The following is a 12,232-nucleotide window of genomic DNA, read 5'->3' as shown; positions in this document are numbered from 1 at the left end:
TTGCACAATGATCTCCAGAGGTTCCAGAGGAGTCCCCAGAACAGAGCCAGCCTTTTTTATCAGCTTGTTGAGCTTTTTTAAGTCCCTGGCTCTGATGCTGCTTCCCCAGCAGATGATGGTAGAAGAGATCACACTCTCCACAACAGACTTATAGAAGATATGCAGCATCTTGCTGCAAACACCAAAGGACCTAAGCTTCCTCAAGAAGTACAGTCTGCTCTGTCCCTTCTTGTAGATGGCTTCACAGTTGCATCTCCACTCTAGTCTGTTGTCCAGGTGAACACCAAGGTATTTATACTCCTCCACCAACTCCACTTCTTCTCCCATGATAGAAATAGTTATTGACTTATTTCTGTTTCTCTTAAAATCTACAATCATCTCCTTTGTTTTAGTAACGTTCAAAATGAGATGATTGTTTCCACACCATGCCACAAAGCGGTCCACCACCTTCCTGTACTCAGCTTCTTGTCCATCTCTGATCCACCCCACGACTACAGAATCATCCGAGTATTTCTGTAGATGACAGGAGTCTGTCTTGTACTGGAAGTCTGAGGTGTACAGAGTGAAAAGGAATGGTGAGAGTACAGTCCCCTGTGGTGCTCCTGTGCTGCAGACTACCTGGTTAGACTCACAACCCTTCAGTCTCACAAACTGTGGTCTGTTTGTCAGGTAGTCTTTGATCCAGGAGATTGTTGAGGCCTCCACCTGAGTCTTCTGGAATTTCTGACAAAGCAAATCAGGTTGGATTGTATTAAATGCACTGGAGAAATCAAAGAACATGATCCTCACAGTGCTGCTGGCTTTGTCCAGATGACAGTGGGTTTGTTGAAGCAGGTGTATGATGGCATCTTCAACTCCAACTCCACAGTGATAACCAAACTGAAGGGGGTCCTGATGGTTTACTGTTTGCTTACTCGGGTGGGCCAACAGGAGTCTCTCTAGGACCTTCATGATGTGAGATGTCAGGGCAACAGGTCTATAGTCATTGAGGACTGATGGGTGAGTTTTCTTTATAATAATAATAATCATCTTTATTGGTCATTGCACATGTACATTACAACGAAATTTGTCCTCTGCATTTAACCCATCCCTTACAGGGAGCAGTGGGCTGCCATTATGCGGCACCCGAGGAGCATTCTGTGGCTAAGGGTCTTGCTCAGAGACCCTGAGTGGCAATATGTGGGATACAAACATGGCCCCTCTGGAACGCAAACCTCCTGTTCTAACCACTAGGCCACCACTCCCCAATACCGGAACAATTGGTACCGGAACAAGACAGGAGGTCTTCCACAACACCGGAACCTTCTTCTGGGCCAGGCTAAGGTTGAAGAGGTGCTGCAGAATCCCACAGAGCTGCTCTGCACAGGCCTTCAGGACTCTAGGGCTGACATGATCTGGACCTGCAGCCTTATTCCTATTCAGTTTCTCCAGTTGTCTCTTCACCTGACTTCTTGAGACACACAGGTGGAAGGGGGAAGCAAAGTAAGTATCAGCATCTTCTGATATGGTTGAAGGCAAACATGTAGAAGCAGAAGGGTCTCTAAGTTGCTTCTGTGTACTCCTCAATAATTCTCTGTCTCCCTTTCTGAAGGCTCTTTTTTTCTTGTTAAGAAGGTCCTTCAGGTCACAGGTGATCCAAGGTTTGTTATTGGGGAAGCATCTCACGGTTCTGGTGGGGATGATGTTATCCACACAGAAGTTTATATAGTCGGTTACACACTCAGTCATGGCATTGATGTCCTCTCCATGTGGCTGGCACAGTGCGTCCCAGTCTGTAGCCTCAAAGCAACCTTGCAGAGCTTCTTCAGCTTCCTGTGACCATTTTCTCACAGTCCTCTTTATTACAGGTTGCCTGTGAACAAGGGACTTATATTTCGAGCAGAGAAAAACAAGATTGTGATCTGATTTGCCTAGAGGAGGTCTTGCTGTAGAGATGTATGAGTCCTTGACATTTGCATAAAACAAATCCAATGTTTTGTTTTCTCTGGTAGAGCAGCTGACAAACTGTTGAAACGTTGGAAGTGTAGCAGAGAGATGTGTTGTGTTGTGATGTGTTGAATAGCGTCTAGCAGGCACTCGCAGCTTTGTGGCGTCAGAACAGAATGGATTTATCAACAGCTGCAGCCCCACAGTGCCGGGCTCTGCTTCTTCTTCTTTTCTTTTTTTCTTTTCCTCAATGATGGGCGGGCGCAGTGGGCTATTCAGCCAATCATGGGCGGGCGCAGTGGACTATTCAGCCAATCATGGCCGTTGTTCTGAGGCCAACGCATCACGTCACTTGTAGGTCACATTTAGAAAAGCATGATTGGTTGGAATTTCCAGCATCTGTTCCCGAATTCGGACACAGATGCCTTCAGGGTTCACAAAAATCTCCGACAGACTTTGGCGATAGGCTGATGACAACTGATTACAACCACACATTCACGGAATGGTCAAATTATCGTACATTTGGCCTTTTTTTTTTAGGAATATTGATCGTACATCGTACAGAGAGCAAAATTATCGTACAAATACGATAATTATCGTACACCTGGCAACACTGCACTGAGCGGATCAAACAGGGCTACAACAGGGGAGACGGCTGATTTCAGAGCAGCCGTGGAGCCAACCAGAGAGAGGGAGCCTGGTGGGGGTGTGCGCCCAGGAACAGGTGGAAGCAGGGCGGCTTAACCCAGACTGAAGTTAGCGTTAAACCTGAGAGCTGGCTCAGAATTGGCTAATAGTAAGCTAGCGCTAATCACTGATTCACCCAGCAAGACACGAGGTGGAGGTTCACTAATGAGCATCATCAGGGTCATGATGAGGGACTTTGACCTGACTACAGGTGAAATTAAATGGCCTGGCTGTGATAGAAAATAGTAGAACCCTCTCTGTGAGCTTCTAGCTGAATCTGCATCATGATGTGAAAATATCTGATCCTTTACCTTAGTCAAAATCAAAACATTTAATCCTAAAGTCACTAAACACATTAAAAGGTCCTTCAGGTCATCACATTGCATCTCATGGCTGCAGCCGGTCCTATAGTCCAGTTCTACATGCAGACAGAACCAGGTGTTGCTCAAAAAACCAGGAAAATATCTCCTGGTGCCAGAAAGACATAGTAAAAAGAGCAAAAAAACCAAAGAAAATAGGATAGTTAAGTAAAAACGATAAAAGCATTTGAATGAATTTCTAAAATAGGAACGCCAAATTTGCCTGAGTCCTTTTACAAAAGTAAATGATTCAATAAATAACTAACAAGGCAGACAGCTTAACCCCCCCAATGTGAGACCCAAAATTACACCCTTGCTGAGAACAACAATGAAACTTACAAGCACCAGTAATAACCTGTGCCCAACAATAAAAATACACATTACACACAACCAGGCCAATACTGGGCTCATAAAGACATAATGAATACATAAAACATATTAGAGATGAAATGGACTTTAGAGGAATTTCAAATCAGGCAAAAATTATCGTCTTCAACACAGGTCATTTGTGGATTTGGGTGGTACCTCAGTCTTGTATTATAGTACTCTAGTCTACATTTATTGTAATTCAGTAATTCTCAAAGTGTGGGGTTCCACTCCTAAGGGCTTTCCTATGAGATACCATTATGAGAGGAGGACAGAAACAGATGAAAAAGAGTTAAAAACATGAGGCTATTGAAACTACAGAGAATAGCAAAAAATAAACAGAAATCTGCTTGGAGACTCCGACGGCTAACAGCACAAAGATATTCAAAATGTACTCGTTAAATTATTCCATAGGAAGCACCCGGGGTTTATTGGGGGAAACTTAGCTCTAAGGAGGTAAGTTACTTCATAGTATAGCCGAGGCAAAGAATAAGGTACATCAGCAGCTCACAGATGAAGGAAAACATAATTAATTTCATGGTTTCTAAAATATTACACATTTTAGGTTACTTATATTTTTAAATAATTAAAGGCTGTTGTATTACCCTGCACTAGTAAGTACAGTTCCTACTCGTTTCTTTAATTTAAAAAAGACAACCTGAAGATGACAAGTGAAACAAAGGGCATAAAATAAATAAAATATAACAAATAAAATAAAAACACTGTTTAGATTTTTAATTAACTTAACTAAAATTAAACTTGAAATGTGAAAGGTCAAAAACATACCATCACCTTTTTGTGCAGCTACACAAAGTATTTTTTATTTTGTGCAGCTCCAAAATAAAGAGTGATTGCAGTGAAAAGCTTGCACACCCCTGTGAGTTTGTGCCTAAGGGTTAAGTGTCTGGGTCGGTAGCAAGATCAAGGCGTGTGTGCAGATTCGTTAGGAGTTCTTACGGCCAGAGAATAAGAGAATAACTAAAGCAAACATGCCATCCAGATTTATCAGCGACCTGTGTGTGACGATCGTCTAAAAACGCAACAGTTTCACCCACTGCTCCCAGAGCAGTATTATGGCAAGGCTCCTAAAAATAATTATTCCACCAAAACACCAGTGCAACCAGCTTGCTATGTAAAGAACATGGAGTTTTGCTGAACCAAAATACGGGAAATGGAGTTAGAAAGGTTTCAACAAAGAAAAATAATCTTTATTCTGCCCTGTAATCTTAGTTTTTGCTGCCACTTTGCACTCTATCGTCACTTTTATTATGTACTTATCTGCATTCTTTAGATATTTCCAAAAACACTTTACTAAACATGTTGAGCAAAACACAATCTGATTCACCCACATTCTCTGGCAATCAGGAAGGCATAAACTCCCGGCAACCAGCAACGCTGTGCTGAGATTCTCATCTGGATGAACAGTGCCAGAAATCTACTGCTGCAGAAATCAGAGATCAAATCTACTTCTGCAAACAAGATGAAAAGAAACAAAGCTGCACTGTTTGGGACTTCTTCAACAGGTCTGTACAGATTATAGTCTATTCTAATTTCTAATTCCCAATAATTAATTTACATCATATATGCGACCAATTTTAATATATTCTCTGCTTTTTTTGAGATTAGAAAAGCATTTAGATGATCAAAGCTGTAATGCATAGCTTTAAAATTCACCGAGATCCTGCATACATGGAAATCACCAGATTTGCAGTAAAGTTTAGTACAAGTGAAAATGAAATTTTATGACACTCTTGACTTGAATGCAATCCTCCCATGGATGTTCTGTTGATAAAGTCTGGGTAAAAGTTTATGGGGCCTTATAGGTGTGTGTGTTGGAGTGTTTTTGTGTTACTCACAGACTGCCATTGTCTCAGAGCAGCTGTTGTTCTCATCCAGGCTGACGAAGGGTGGCACGCAGGTGGTGGAACCCAGGCTCTGGGTCAGGTAGGAAGCTCCAGGGTAGTAAGAATGCATCCGGTACTGAGAGGACATGCTGTGACCAGGGAGGCGGCCATCCCCATGGGGCATCTGCTTTATACGATAAACAAAACATCAAATTTAAATGTAAAATGGGAGAAAACAAATTTTTTTAGATTTCAGGGTATTTTACATAGATATTTAGATATGCACTGTGAAACTGGCTGGTGACCAGAACTTTCACCTTGACCTGCCCTGACCTTTGACCCGTAACCCAAAAATACTTTCTTTTTCCAATCAGTGAACGCACCTTTAATTAGCAATACCAAGCCACACTCTACAGTGTTGGAATGATTACTGCAGGAAGAAGACTTACTGCAGAAAGAAGACCTATCACTTTCAGTGTCATGTTGACACTGAAAGTGATAGCTTAAATATAGCCTTTAATGCTATCTTAGACTCAATTGGCTTTGCTCAAAACATTAACAAACCTACCCACCTTTGTCTTCATTCTCTGGACCTTGTGCTGACATATGGCATTGAGTGTAAAGACATAACAATATTTTCTCATAACCCTGTCCTGTCTGACCATTTTTTAATAACCTTTGAGTTTAATTTAACTGAGTACTCCACACCTGAAAGAAAATTTCATTATAGTAGATCATTATCAGAAAATGCTGTAACAACTTTTAAAGAATCTGTTCCACTTTTGATTTCCTCATTATCACAGAAAAGCACAGTGGAGGGCAATAATTTTGTTTCTTCCCCTTCACAAATTGATTCTTTTGTTCATAGTGTTTCTTCATCATTGCGTGATGCATTAGACAATGCAGTCCCCTTGAAAAAAACGGTAATTATTCATAGGAGGCTAGCTCCCTGGTTTAATTCAGAGCTGCGTACTTTAAAGCACAGTGTTAGAAAAGTGGAAAGAAAATGGCGCTCTACACACCTAGAGGATTCCTACTTAATCTGGAAAAATAGCCTACTGTTGTATAAAAAGACACTTCACCAAGCTAGAACAGCTTATTTCTCATCATTAATAGAAGAGAACAAGAATAATCCTAGGTTTCTCTTTAGTACAATTGCTAAACTTACACAGAGTCATAGCACTGTTGAGTCATCCATTCCTTTAGCTCTTAGCAGCCATGACTTTATGGGATTCTTCTTAAATAAAATTGATTCTATTAAAAAGAAAATCTTTGACATACTCCCGAAGATGATTACTTCATCCTCAGCAAGTGAGACAACATTGGAAGTAACTGTAGAACCTGATTTGTGTTTGGACTGTTTTGATCCTGTGGAGCTTCCTGAGTTATCAAAAATATTAGCTTCATCTAAACCTTCAACTTGTATGTTAGACCCATCCCAACCAAATTATTTAAGGAAGTGTTCCCTCTGATTACCAGCCCCATTTTAGGTATGATTAACCTATCCTTAGTAAATGGATATGTACCACAGGCTTTTAAGGTAGCTGTAATTAAACTTTTACTTAAGAAACCTTCGCTTGATCGAGATGACTTAATAAATTACAGACCTATATCCACTCTTCCATTCTTATCTAAAATTCTTGAGAAAATAGTTGCTAATCAAATGTGTGAGCATTTATACAGCAATGACCTGTTTGAAGAGTTTCAGTCAGGTTTCAGAGCTCATCATAGCACTGAAACAGCTCTGCTGAAAGTCACTAATTATATTCTTATGGCCCCAGAAAATCGACTTGTGTCTGTACTTGTCCTGTTAGATCTCAGTGCTGCATTTGATATAGTCGACCATAATATTCTCTTAAAAAGGCTGAAATATGCTGTAGGGATCAGGGGAACAGCGGTAGGCTGGTTTAAATCGTATTTATCTGACAGATTCCAGTTTGTTCATGTAAATGATAAATCATCTTTAAACTCCAGGGTTAAAATTATCAGGCAGCATAGAATACATTTTCACTGTTACGCTGATGATACTCAGCTTTACTTATCCATGAATCCTGATGAGCCCAAACAGTTAGATAGACTACAAGCATGTCTTGAAGACATAAAAACTTGGATGACTTTAAATTTTTTGCTTCTAAATTCAGACAAAACAGAAGTTGTCGTCTTTGGACCGGAGTCTTTAAAGAAGAAACTGCTTAGTCAATCACTTAACCTGGATGGCATTAAATTTACCTCCGATAATAAAGTAAAAAACCTTGGTGTTATTTTTGACCAGGTCATTTAAATCCCATATTAAACAGGTTTATAGGATTTCCTTCTTTCATCTCCGGAACATTGCCAAAATTAGAAATATCCTGTCCAGGAATGACGCTGAAAAACTAGTCCATGCATTTGTTACTTCAAGGCTGGACTATTGTAATTCGTTACTATCAGGATGTCCACAAAATGCAGTTAAAAGCCTTCAGCTGATTCAAAATGCTGCGCAAGAGTTCTGATGGAAATTAAAAAGAGAGATCATATTTCTCCTATTTTAGCTTCCCTTCATTGGCTCCCTGTTAAATCCAGAATAGAATTTAAAATTATCCTCCTCACATATAAAGCCCTTAATGATCTAGCTCCATCATACATCAGAGATCAGATTGTTCCATATATTCCTAACAGAGCACTTCGTTCTCAGACTGCAGGTTTACTGGTGGTTCCTAGAGTCTCTAGAAGTAGAATGGGAGGCAGATCCTTTAGTTATCAGGCTCCTCTCCTGTGGAACCAGCTCCCGGTTTTGGTCCGTGAGGCAGACACCCTGTCTACTTTTAAATCTAGGCTTAAAACTTTCCTTTTTGATAAAGCTTATAGTTAGAGTGGCTTAGGTTATCTTGAGCTATCTTCCTTATTTTTTTACTTCCGTCTTCCTCCCTCCCTGTTGGATGGAGTAAGGTTTACCCTAAACCGGCTCAGTTATGGTTGAGGTGCAAACACACCCTCTATTTCTGCTACCTGTGTGACCCCTTCTCTTTTCCAATGGTTATGGTCAATCTGACAGAGGGAGGTATCCCAATCCTTGTGGTTTTTAGTATAACAATGGCCATCAGTGGGCTCTAGATGGAGAAACTGTTTACTTTTAAGGCTAGGCTTAAAACTTTCCTTTTTGATAAAGCTTATAGTTAGAGTGGCTTAGGTTATCCTGAGCTATCTCTGTAGTTATGCTGCTATAGGCCTAGGCTGCTGGAGGACATAATGACCACTTTCACCCTCTTCGCTACATTCTCACACTACTCTCCAATTTTGCATTATTTGCTGTTATTTCAGCTTTCAACTTTGTTCTCTGTCTTTTCTCTTCCTAGAAGCTACACCTGGCCTGACTCTGTGTCTACCTGTGACACCTTTCTGGAGAGGGGCATCGTCCAAGCTTCTGCTGGCAACAACTTAATACTCACCCTCTACCGATGATCCACATGGTCCTGTCTTTTATTAACCCTTTCTCTCTCCTAGACATGGCAATTGACTGAGCTTTTAATGTAACTAACTATATGTGCTCTCTTTCAGACTCTATCCTTGAAAACTGACTCAGAGTTTATCTGTTCTTTCTTTCTAGATGAAACGACTAAAGGAGCTACATCCATTAACATTTACTTTTCCTTCCCATAGAAAGTACTCCCGGATCAGTGCTTCTTTGTTGTCCTTGTGTCTCTGCTCTGTTCTCTCAAACCCCCAGTCGGTCGTGGCAGATGGCCGCTCACACTGAGCCTGGTTCTGCTGGAGGTTTCTTCCTGTTAAAAGGGAGTTTTTCCTCTCCACTGTCGCTACATGCATGCTCAGTATGAGGGATTGTTGCAAAGTCAACGCCAGTGACTGTCCACTGTCTCTACATGCTCATCCAGGAGGAGGGAATGCTGCAAGTCACTGACTGGATGCAATCTGCTGGGTTTCCTTAGACAGAAAAACCTTTTATCCAATTTGAATAAATAACTGAATCTGACTGCACTGTTCAATGGTTAGGATATGAACCTGACTTTTGTGAAGTGCCTTGAGACAACGTGTGTTGTCAATTGACGCTATATAAATAAACTGAATTGAATTTAAACTGAACTGAACTTAGAAGTTTGCTACTTTCAAAATAAGATGTAGAACTTAAGGTGTAAGAAGCTGGTTAAAGGAAACTAGTTTCTACCGAGGCGCGTCATAAGTTCATTCAGGCTGTTACAGCAGAGAACGTGGATTTGGTCAGCGCCAGTCATATTACTCCTTCATCATTTCAAAATTTTGGTTGTTTTGGTTGATTTGTACCCAACTTTAGATAATGCCACAGGACGTCCGTTTGTACTCTGCTCTGTTTTATCTTTGGTCTGTTATGCTGGATTTGGAAATATTGGCCACCTTTTGGAAACTCAGTAAGGTTTTTCATCCTAACGCAGTACTTTTAAAAGCTCTTTATGGCAGTACTACTAGTATTGTTCTAACATTTTCCAAGTAACAATATACTGAAAGAAACACCAGAAAATACCAGAAAAAAAGGAAAATGTTCTCCATTGGCACTGCCTGTTTGGTTGAGGGTTACAGTTAATTAAGCATTACATATTTACTCAGGAGTTGAAACTTTCAGTTTAATTTGGAAAATAATTAACAAAAAGCTTCAATGAAGCTGAAATTCAAAGTGAGAAAGTTGGAAGTTTCTCAACAATCCTAATGTGAAAATCCAGCAGCTGCTGCAACAAAATTATTTTAACATTTGAAGATGTTTGTCTTATTAAAATGTTTGCACACAAAGTACTCTACACCCTACCTTTGTAAGCATGTTACTACATTGCTTGAGGCAGAAAAATACTTTGCTGATAGCTTGAACAGCTAATAGCAGTTAGCCTGGTTGCAGAGTTTTCCATTTGTTTTTGAACTTGGAACTTGAAGACAGTTAAGCTGGGTTTGATGTCATTTCCAGATTTTATTGTTGATGTCCTCCATGTCAGTTTGCACCGAGACTTCTGAAAAGGTTCTCCACTCCTCATTTGAGAAGTTTCTAATGAAGCACAAATCAGTCTTTGAACAGCTCATCTTTGTGAATCTTGATGTTTAGCAGGTGACAGTTTGTATTTACCCAGCAGATATTGTTGCTATTTTGTTTACAAGTACCGCTAATCACTGAGAAAGCTAGAAAAAACTACTACTAATACTCAAAAATGAACAAAAACCATGAATCTCAAACATTGGTGTAAATACAACAAGTGTACCTGGGCTCCCTTGAATAGGAAACCTTGGAATCAACTAATTACAAGATAAACAAAAAGCAAATGACCTGTAATGAGGAACTGATCAGCCCAAACAGCCAAAAGGTTGAACTGTTCAAGCAAACTAATCTTTGCTTCAAGCAGATAGCAGTGAGGAATATTTCAAGGACCTCCAAAAGAGAACCGAGTGCCGCTTGCTATTTGTTCTGGGAATGCTTTCTTCACAAGCTACAGGGAATCTGGCCAGAGTTGATGTGGGAAGATGGGTGGAAATAAAGTCCAGACACAGACCCTGGAAGCTGGATCTAGGAATGATCTAGGAATTCTAGCTGTAAGCCAGAAACCAACAGAAATGCCCGCTGAGCTCAATGACCAGGCTAATCAGTGTTAGCAACACAAGCTAATAGCAATATACTTCTGCATTTAAGCATTTAAACACTAAAGGAACATGATCACAAATAGAGGTTGCAGATGTATTTGTGAATATGAAACCTTTAATGGGAAAACAACTCTCAGAAATGCAAATAAGCAGTTTAAAGCACAGTGCAGCCGTTTGGATTTCTGTAAGAAACCTTCTTTCTTCCTTAGATTTCTGACTTGCCATGTATTTGTTGAGGTGGTACTTGTTCTGAAAACTTTAGGAAAAATGATTATCTGTTCAATAAACCAGAAACAATACTATAAGTTCAAGTTTATCATCTAGTGATAAACAAAATCAGCTAATCTGCAGATTTTTGGAGTTTGTCTGTGGCTCCGTTTACACATTTGATAAAATGATTATTAATTCTTTCTCAGGAAAATATTTAAGTTCTAAAAGAGAACATTTTGTTCTCTGTCAGTCCACCGCCTGTGTTGTGACCAACAGTGGTGGATCCCCTGGTCACAACAAACAGAAATGTTACAAAGCAAAGAGCGCAAATACAATCAGAGTTCAAACATTCCTGTGTGAACGCTGTAGCAAAAAGCTGCACACAGCCCATTCCTTTGTTCAAAAGCAGCTACAGGTTAAACATAGATTACACATTATCTCAAAAACAGTTTACATGCAAGCCTGTTTTTCTTTTTAGAATTTCCTCCCACATGTTTTCCAGTGTTCATATATTCCTGGTATAACTGTTGGTACCATTCTATGACCTGATTCGGACCGTTTGTTTTCCTCCAAATCACCCCAGAAATTCAAAGGCAACACATTAGCAACCAGGCAACCCACAGGCAGTTCTCCTTATCTCCAGGGATGAGCTGCAACACATGCTGGCTTTCTCCAGTCCTCTGAAAACTTTAACACGGGCTGTCTGCTCAGCAGCAAGGCCGCCTCACTGAGGGTTTTCAATTTCATTTTTATGGAATTTGATTTCTGTCAGCCTGTAATATGTCACCCGTATTGTCCACACCATCAGTTCTGCGACAGCTTTATAAACTGTTATTTAAGCTACACTCCGCTCTTGTATTGGCCTGTAAAAAATACAACACAGATTGGAAAGGAGTCTTCAAAGTGCACTAAGCTTAGAGCTCCCAGGACACTTATAGCAGAAAACAAAACTGTCTTAACAAAAGATTCTCACAAAAGGCGTTTTTTTCTGCTTAATGTGGATGCTAAACAGCCAGATCCAGTGTATGCATTTGGTCCAAATGAAGGATCCAGTGTCACATGTACACATGATCCACATGGATGAACCTTCCTGTGTGATTTCTATGAACAGTTTATCAATCTTTGCTAGTGCACAGTGCATTAGTGCTGATTTAACTAAGTCCTTGTATGTCCAAAAACGTACTTGGCAATAAAGCTTTTCTGATTCTGATTCTGACTCTATACAAAAGCATTATTTTAAACATGTTA

At 40.1% G+C, this 12,232-nt stretch overlaps 1 protein-coding gene across 2 annotated transcripts in view; it reads right to left on the bottom strand.

Annotated features, from left to right (window-relative positions):
• Positions 1-12,232, bottom strand: part of dmrt1 (doublesex and mab-3 related transcription factor 1) — a 41,990-nt gene that overhangs the window by 15,324 nt on the left and 14,434 nt on the right. The window contains exon 4 of one of the 2 annotated variants that reach the window (XM_047381751.1): positions 5,195-5,366. In XM_047381751.1, the coding sequence (XP_047237707.1) occupies positions 5,195-5,366 (172 nt within the window). Of the gene's footprint in view, positions 1-5,194; positions 5,370-12,232 lie in introns of both variants that reach the window. The other variant, XM_047381750.1, reaches the window with a different exon arrangement.

Source organism: Girardinichthys multiradiatus, chromosome 12 (assembly GCF_021462225.1).
Source record: "Girardinichthys multiradiatus isolate DD_20200921_A chromosome 12, DD_fGirMul_XY1, whole genome shotgun sequence".
NCBI lineage: Eukaryota > Metazoa > Chordata > Actinopteri > Cyprinodontiformes > Goodeidae > Girardinichthys > Girardinichthys multiradiatus.
This window is presented reverse-complemented; position numbering and strand designations above follow the sequence as displayed.